At 36.3% G+C, this 9133-nt stretch overlaps 1 protein-coding gene across 5 annotated transcripts; it reads right to left on the bottom strand.

Moving 5' to 3' along the window:
- Positions 1-2022: 2022 nt before the first annotated feature.
- LOC111786067 (protein PAM71, chloroplastic-like) lies at positions 2023-8626 on the bottom strand. 5 transcript variants are annotated; one of them, XM_023666422.1, is made up of 11 exons: positions 8109-8623; positions 7955-8025; positions 7634-7687; positions 7035-7096; positions 6549-6617; positions 6237-6288; positions 6027-6101; positions 5224-5353; positions 4673-4743; positions 3786-3833; positions 2023-2194 (listed from the first exon to the last, which is right to left on the bottom strand). In XM_023666422.1, the coding sequence occupies exons 1-11, from the start codon at positions 8269-8271 to the stop codon at positions 2123-2125; spliced, it is 867 nt and encodes a 288-aa protein (XP_023522190.1). In that variant the 5' UTR covers positions 8272-8623; the 3' UTR covers positions 2023-2122. The 5 variants fall into 5 exon arrangements, with proteins under 5 accessions (XP_023522190.1, XP_023522191.1, XP_023522194.1 ...); XM_023666423.1 differs by having other exon boundaries at positions 7955-7965; positions 8049-8623; XM_023666426.1 differs by having other exon boundaries at positions 7966-8025; positions 8109-8162.
- Positions 8627-9133: the final 507 nt, after the last annotated feature.

Raw genomic sequence — 9133 nt, forward strand, 5'->3', positions numbered from 1 at the left:
TCATAAATTTATTTTAATTTTGGCAATTTTATTTTTGGTTTTATTTGGTATTTTAAGTTTGAAATTTAAAAAATAATTTCAAATGGTGGAGTTTTAAAATTTCCAAAACTAAAAAATGTTTTATTCCAAACTTTGTGGATTAAATAATCATTAATATCAGCCGTCATAGANGTATTTTTTTAATTAATAATTTAATAACTTTGCAACCGAAAAAAATCATTATTTTTAATAAAATATAACGTTTATGGATTCTAGCACTTCTAACCCGTAGCTATCTTCGTCCCTCGAGATCAACAAGGGCTCTATTATTGCACATGTTTCATCTTGAATTAGATCAAATCTTTATCCTAAAAACCTCGTTCGGATTATACCTTATTTAGTGTAGCAAATGTTCTAAATTGATAGGTCATGAAAATTTATCCAATAATTTAAAATTATTGATAATTTATCCCTATTCTTAAAGAAGTCTCGTTCCTGGCTCATTTTGTAGACATCTCTACTCATAACGAAATATTGTAATTTTTACACGTGTAATCTTGAAATAGTTTAAAAGATAAAGTTACATGTAATCTTTACACGTGCAACACTTGTCGGCCAATGGCATAGAGGTAAGTGGAGAGAAGCCATAGTTGGTTTGCAAAAGCTCTCTTGGACAGTACAGTTGATCAAAAGTAAACAGAGAAAAACAACCCATGTCGTTACAATGTTGCCACTTCACAAAAAAAAAAAAAGGACAAAATGTGGTATATTCTTTGTTTATACTATATTATATTCCCCCTTATCCACACACACATATCGATTATGGTTAATATGATTAAACTCGAACTCCTTAAAAGAAACAAGTTCAAACTCTCGATAGTCGTATATAAGCAAAAATAAGATCAACCTAAATGTTCACAACCCACGTAAGCCTTTTGATTTTACGGGAATTGCACCTAAGAGTAAACCCTTGTGAGACATCTCACAAAGACAACTAAATGAGCTTGGTTTCAATCGAGTCGAGTGCAAGTCTTCTTTCTAGATTTTGTTAGCATGCCAAGCACAGATATGACAATAGGACGATGAAGAAATGTTTGTTCTCGTCTCACTAGAGAAGAATGTAAGAATATTGTAACTAAAATATACCATTTGAAACGTTTTGAAAGTAAAATGAAAGGTAGAAAAGAATTGCACCATGATATTTAGTCCAAAAGAAATATCACAGCTCCCAATCACATGTAGAGTAGAGAGAGGAAAGGAGAAGAGTGAGTGAGTGGTGGTTTTGGGATAGAACATAGTAAGGAGCCATAGTGGAAAAGTGATTGGTGGATAAAGAAAGAGAGGCATACCTTTAGTTTTACATCAAAACAGACGTTTTAAAATTACATCGACTAAAAATTGACTAAAATGAACAAAAGTTGAAAGTACGAACATCGACTAAAAATTGACTAAAATGAACAAAAGTTGAAAGTACGTGAACCAAAGTAGAATTTCTATCGTCTTTCAAGTACTTTCGAAGCACTTTTGAATTGACAGAGAAATGAACATTCTACACAAATATGAATAATTAGATTTTACATACGTTGAATGAAGTTTGTCCTTTATAACCTCACATCTCGTGTTAGAATTTGAAGGCCATTTGGATATGGACGGAGTAGGAAACTTCAACCTCAAATCCTATTTGGTCGAGGGTATATGCTTGAGACAGATGTATTTGTTGTTCCTTTATAACCTCGTACAAAAGATTCGACATGAGACTATGACACGTATAAAGAACCCTAAAACCCTCGACCAACTATGATCCGCCTCATGGCATCACTCAAAAATTCAAGTTTCTCAAATCAAGAAACCAACTAAATAAGTTTTCAAAAGCTTATTTACCAAAAATAGTTCTTAAAACACTCAGAAAATATGGCCAACCTCTCATTGTCACATCCAACAAGGATAAGAAGTCCAAAGCCACACAACCACTAGATTCTGAGATATGTTAGCTTTATATGATCTGATTGAACTCTCTTCTCCTCCGCTCACACTTGACGTGCATAACCCATAAATCTTTGCTAAGATATATATCTTTATTCCACAAAGAAAACAAGTTAATTCACAAATCATGTCAAGAAAAGAGTTCCAAATATTACAGTTTCTAGTTTACTATCTCGACTAAAGTTACGGCAGCGAAGACGAGAAAAAGAACACCTCCAACATATGCAATAATCTGCAAATAAAACGGTTTATGTTAGAATAAGAACTTCCTTTGTTTACGTAAGTTCCAGGAATAAGAATATTCTCCAGTTTTGAGATAAAGATAGGCAACTTGAGTTAGAAGCACAGTAGTGGGCCTAGACTTGTTATTAATAGTTGCAAGTTAGGAAGACTGAGAAGCATAGAACTTTCTTGTTCCAGAAATTTGTAGCGTTCCACTACTAATGGATGGAACCTTTCTAAAGCATATATGGAATGATGCTGTTAAATTGCACATCAATTATGCTAAATGACACTCGGTAGCTTGGACGGTGGAAAAATTAAGATTTATTGGCTGGATTATGTGCATGTAGGGTGGTTCAAGATAAGCCCATTTGAGTAACATAATTCTTTGACTGGCGAAGAGAACATACCCACTGACAAAATCAAGAAAATAAGAAAAGATCATGTGCTTGAATATAAGAAGAGACACTACAATGGGCTACTAGGAAGGAACTATTTGCATTCGTGTGATTGTGAGATTCCACATCGGTTGAGGAGGGGAACGAAGCATTCATTATAAGGATGTGGAAACCTCCGTTTTAAAAACCTTGAGGAGAAACTCGAAAGGGAAAGCCCAAAAAAGGACAATATCTGCTAGCGGTGGGCTTGGACTGTTACGAATGATATCAGAGCTAGAGACCGGGCGGTGTGCCAGCAAGGACGCTGGGCCCCCAAGGGGGTTGGATTGTGAGATCCCACGTCGGTTGGAGAGGGAAATGAAGCATTTCTTATAAGGGTGTGGAAACCTCTCCCTAGTAGACGCGTTTTAAAAACTTTGAGAGGAAGCTCGAAAGGGAAAGCCCAAAGAAAACAATATCCGCTAGTGGTGGGCTTTGATTGCTTTGCTTTGGAATTCTGGCGGGGGGAAGAAAGAATACAGTCACAATAAAAATAGGATATATCCAGATTCCAGAAGGAAAAGATAACAAAGGATAAGTGCTTCATCGATATTCTATTCTTTTTCATATTTGGCTGGGAGCTCGGGAGGAAGAGATTTAGAGGAAGCAAATGGGATTTCAAACAATAATTACTTCGAATTATTGCCCTCTCTTTTATGGAGACATAAGACAACTTTTTAGGACATTCAAAAGAGAAGTTCGACGAATAATTTTTCACTGATTATCCTTTCCTCCTAAACTTGTGTCAATAATTGAAAAGCTAAGGAAATATTTTACTCCTACAAAACCCCTAAATTTACTTTATTGAAAAAGTAATCATGTAAGGATCAATTCTCTCTTTTTTTTTCTTTTGGGGGGAATACTGATCTCAATACAGCCGCCCCCCCAAATGGAATAAAAGACAAAAAGAAAAAGAAAAAAAAAAAAAAGAAGGTGTTGTCATATCATAATCCTGGCTGGTTGGCCTTTCAAACCACACTGAACATTTTAGAGGGACAAATGAGAGAGAGATAACTTAGGGAGCACGAAATTCATGTTAAGTTCACTGTGTGTAAGACAACGAGTTCATCCTCCTGAAGCATAATGTGCAGTAGATATAGTAGTGAGCATTCATAAATGGCATAGACGTGAAGAAAGTGGACAAAGAATGAATGATCATCTTACCTTCTCTGATAAAAATGTCCCTAGCAAAGAACCTCCTAGAACTGCAAGCTGCGGATATCAAAATCGAATAAAAGAACTGGCAACTTGACAAGTGAGGATGATAAATAGATACTGAGGATTTGGTACACGCCATATATGTGTGTATAAATATATATCCACAAGCACACATATGCAAGTATATTATTCTAAAGAAGTATTTAACGTGTTCTTTCCATTAAATTCATCTACTGAACTTGCCCCCAATCGATAGACCCACATGCAGTACGCGCATAAGATTCAACTTAATATAACAACCACAAATAGAAGGTTTGTGTGAGATCCCACATTGATTGGGGAGGAAAATGAAACATTCTTTACAAGGGTGTGGAAACCTCTCCCTAGCAGACGCATTTCAAAAACCTTGAGAGGAAGCCTGAAAAGGAAAGCCCAAAAAAGACAATATCTACTAGCAGTTGGCTTGGGCAGTTACAAATGGTATCAAAGCTAGACACCAAACGATATGCTAGCGAGGAAGCTGAGTCTCAAAGGGAGGTGGACATAAGACGGTGTGCCAGCAAGGACGCTAGGCCTCGAAGGTGGGAGGATTGTGAGATCCCATATCGGTTGGGGAGGAGAATGAAGCATTCTTTATAAGGGTGTGGAAACTTCTCCCTAGCATACACGTTTTAAAAACCTTGAGGGACTTGAAAGGAAAAGCTCAAAGAGGACAATATCTACTAGTGGTGGACTTGGGTAGTTACCGTTTGTGATTTTGTAGACACACAGAACTGTTTACCTATATCTTACTGATCAACTTTCCCACTGAGAAGTCTGGTTTAATCAACAGGTTAAAGTAATGTTTAAACAAAAATGAAGTAACTGGATGCTGTTAAAAGTATAGAAGTTACCAATGTTGCAACACCATGACCAGCTAGTGCACCTCCAATGACTCCGAGGGGTGAAGAAGCAGCAGCAAGGGCTACATAATGCCAGAAAAAAGATAGCTTTGAGTTCAGATGTAGGAGGAAGTACTAAATCGGAAAAGCACTTGCAATTTCTTGTCAACACCAAATTCAATGATTTAAATAAAAGACTACAATCTTGGTCCACATAAACTATTGAATGAGGAAAAAGAAACTTCGCGCTTGCTTGGGTTTTCCCAGAAGCTTATTCCAAGGACAATTTTATATAAAATGTTAATGGTTAATTCTTTCTTAATTCTAAAGAACAGTGTGGAAAGATGAATACAGTTTACATTTGTCAGTCTAGTTCATTTGTATTTCGATCAATCTTAATCTTTTCTTCATTAACAAACAAATGAGGATATAAGCGAAAGGAGAAAGGAGGGAAAACTACTTGGCCATCCTATCATATAAACAATCAAATTTCAAGATTTAATATTGCAGTTTTAGTAGAAGATTTCAATAAAATAATTTGATACAATAGACTTTCCAATTACCAATTGTAGAGAAAAATGACTTGTCGCCCCACTCAGCAACAAATACTAATGCAAAGGTGCTGACGACAGTACTGGCAGCAGCTAATATCCCAGCACCATTTCCTGAGAACTTTGAGACAGCCAACTCTGCCTGATTCAGATTTTAAAACAAAACTGTTATTTTCTGACTTACTTTCAGCTACTGAATCCAATCACATAAGTACATCTGGTTTTTGGTGACTTTGTAGAATTCTCTAAAGGGAAAAAAGTTGGTGTTTACAGTAGTTTCGAAACTATTTTTCTAGACCTTCAATATTTACCATTTCAGTTCTTCACATTCCCCCCAAACGAACAAAAAAGAAACTGTTTAATCTTAGAGTCATCTGAATAGAAAGAAAACAAAAAATAATAATTTTTTAAAAGAATAAAATTGCAAAGCAATATGTTATAAAAGCAGAAAAATTCCACCACCATAGTCCATGGAGACAGAGCCTTCGGAGAAGTGCTCTTCACCCTGCACTGTGGTAGGCATAATTTGCCTAAAAACATCTTGAAATATACTTTCATGATATTAAAAACACTGGTAGTCCAATGTCATGATATTAAGAACCAATGTATTTTTCAAAATAGTTCAAATAGTATGTTTTCCTTTTTGGATGTGAAAACATATAATTTTCGTTAAATCATAGTAGTTATTACATTTATCTAAGGTCTCTTCCTATATTTCATACCCTCATGGCGGTTAGCCACTACACCAAGGGTTAGAATACTAAATTTTTTGTAGGCCACTGTCACAGACGTCAGACATTAGTATAAGGGATTACCTCCTTCTGCTCATCTTCTGCCTTTAGTCCATCGCTTGAGCTGGCATCAAGCAAAGTCGTAACTCCAAAATACACCTGAAATCAGTCACAATCATTCAATTACATCCGTAAAAAGCATTAGAGTTTGAATTAGGTTATTTTCTAAGTATGTAGCGACTTTTGTGTGTAGCAAGCAAAAAAGTTGTTTTGTCACTAAACGACAGTACTGACCAAAAGACAGACAGCTGCAATATCATCAACTGGTAAATCACTACCACCAAGCCTGTGATCATGTATAAGTAATGGAGATAAAGAATCAAATATGTTGATGATAAATGGAATTTTTTAAGAGGAATCGAAATTAGATATTCACTCAAACCATAAATTGAAAAAATAAATGAATGATCCCAATCCACGATTTCATTTGGGACCATATGTGTAAATCTCAGCCATTTTGGATTGATGGTGCATTAACAATTTAACAGAACAGTTTAAGAAATCAAACTCTTGATTTCTTCATATTGCTTATCACAAGGAACGTACCTGAATGGAAGAACCTCATCAACATAGTGAAAAGTTCGTCCAAGAACAACAGATATGATGGTCATTGCCCTGCCATGGACAAATAGCTCTTGAAAAATTTGATAAGCAATTTTCCATGTTTTCTTGAGATATCAACCACAGATCATTTTCGTATATAATGCCTATGACTCGTCTGTTTTTTAATTAAAATAATTGCCAGGCGCACCAATTTATTCATGATATTTCGCATTTTGCTAGTAAAGCATGCCTTTCATGATTATTTTTAATTATAAAGATTCTTCAAGAAAAATCTTGAAGCATATCGAGTTACTATGCACAAATATAAGGAAACTGCAAGCTCATGGTTACCGACATGATGCTCCTGTTAGCTGTCATTAGGTAAATAATTCTATGTCAAATGGGATTGGATAACAGATACGAATTTGTCCGAAGGGGTGTGGCAATGAAAAACAAAAATACATAGTCAGCCATGGTGAAATAACATACGCAAGTGCACCAAAAGTTCCAGCAAAAACAATAGCAGCAGAGTTCCTAGCTGCTAGAAGAGCCTACAGAAGACAGTAAACATAGAATTAGGAAAAGCACTATACCCTATCATAATCAGGACAGCAGGTCAGAAAAATAAATAATTCATGCTGTAATCGCCCAAGCCCACCACTAGCAGATATTCTCCGCTTTGGTCCGTTACATATCGCCGTCAGCATCACAGATTTAAAACACGTATGCGAGGAAGAGATTTCCACACCCTTATAAGAAATGTTTTGTTCCCCTCTCCAACCAATGTGGGATCTCACAATCCACCACCCCCTTGGGAGCCTAGCGTCCTCGCTAGCACACCGCCCGGTCTCTAGTGCTGATACCATTTGTAAGAGCCCAAGCCCACCGCTGGCAGATATTGTCCGCTTTGGTCCGTTGCATATTGTCGTCAGCCTCACGGTTTTAAAACGTGTCTTCTAGGAAGAGGTTTCCACACCCTTATAAGAAATGTTTCGTTCTCCTCTCCAACCGATGTGGGATATCTCACAAGCCCATTCATATTACAAAGTTTCTTTTTCCAACCAGAAATTAATTCATTTGGCACTTACTGCAATGAAAAAAGTCTTGTCCCCTAGTTCTGAGAAAAAGATTAGCAAAAACGCCTGCATGAAGAAAGAGTGATAACATAAGTATGATTCTTCAATTTCACATCATACTCCAAGCTTAAATTCATTACTCTAAACTTTAGCTCAAAATCAACCAATAATATTATAATTTTATTTGCAGTCAAAGACATACGACTTTCAAAACTGTACACGAGATGTCAAAGTTCCACCACGAAGTCTCCACAAAGAAACCAAACTACAGCTAGGCTTCCTTCAGCATTAAAAATACAGATTCATAAAAGTTATAAGGAGTGATTTACTAACTGACGCAAAACCTGTGCTAATATCACCAAGGTCTCCCAGAACAGGGACTGACTGCAACCCAGTAGCAACATCTGAACCGGCTAATNCGCAAAACCTGTGCTAATATCACCAAGGTCTCCCAGAAGAGGGACTGACTGCAACCCAGTAGCAACATCTGAACCGGCTAATGCCTGCTGAGAGTTTTGAAGTATGAAGAAACCAGACAGGAGCATAAACTTCATAACTGAACTGCTGACTGCACTGCTAGATTCATGGTTATCTATATTTTCATGAACTCCCTTTGCCAGTGACTTCTCAAAGGCACAAGGATTATCCATAACAGTTACTGATCTTGTAGATAATTCACAGCTGCAGTAGTCACGATGAAGAAGTTCCTGGAAGACAATTTATCTCAATGGACGAGTATGCATGAAATGAACCTGAAAATGTTACATTTTATACGTCCACATCTATAAAAAAATATATATAGGTAACTAAAAGAGATATAAGAAACTGTCTTACATTATCATATCTTTAATCCCCCCAAAACAATAAACAGAACCGACTACAGAGGGGTTCGTCACAACCACACACGATTACATGTTCCAAAATTACATGTACACAATCTAAGTACACTACCAATACCATTAAGCTTACATATGTATTCAGAAGTATAAAAGTATCTAATTATTAAGTTCTCACAACGTAAGTTGGATTGCAAAGAAAATGAGAAAGGAAAAAAGGGAAACGGGAGAAAATTACTTGGCGANCCCAAAAGGCCTCATACCAATGTTGTTAGCATTCCTCACTTATAAACCCATGATCATTCCCTAAATTNTGAAACCACTTCTGATTTGCGCCAATACCTCTCTTTGCGAGTTGTGGCCTGGCAACCACTTGAAAACCTATATCAATAAAGCAAGAACAGATCAAAGAATTCATACCTTCTCTGAAGTCTGAACGGCATTACATTTCAGAGATCATTTATCATTCATTTTCTGTTTCTTGTTTCCTTCTCACTCCTCAAAATTATAAACAAATTTTGAAAACAAAATTCCTTTGCTAGCTTCTTCTTCACTACACCAATTTTCCATTTAAAAAAATTTAAAGAAGCGTGATGAATATATAGCTCAATTTGCTTCATCTCCTACAGGAGCTCAGTCTTCAAGAAATCTCTCAAAATAAACCAGTCCCAAACAC

The sequence above is a fragment of the Cucurbita pepo genome, unplaced genomic scaffold (assembly GCF_002806865.2).
Source record: "Cucurbita pepo subsp. pepo cultivar mu-cu-16 unplaced genomic scaffold, ASM280686v2 Cp4.1_scaffold000985, whole genome shotgun sequence".
In the NCBI taxonomy this organism is placed as follows: domain Eukaryota; kingdom Viridiplantae; phylum Streptophyta; class Magnoliopsida; order Cucurbitales; family Cucurbitaceae; genus Cucurbita; species Cucurbita pepo.

Excerpts from the sequence above, each read along its gene's own strand:
- LOC111786067 (XM_023666422.1), bottom strand. The coding sequence starts at position 8,271 with ATGGATAATCCTTGTGCCTTTGAGAAGTCACTGGCAAAGGGAGTTCAT. Across the intron at positions 7,688-7,954 it reads TTAGCACAGGTTTTGCGTCA|GCGTTTTTGCTAATCTTTTT; the intron begins GTTAGTAAATCA and ends TTCTTCATGCAG. Across the intron at positions 6,102-6,236 it reads TTGCAGCTGTCTGTCTTTTG|GTGTATTTTGGAGTTACGAC; the intron begins GTCAGTACTGTC and ends GACTGATTTCAG.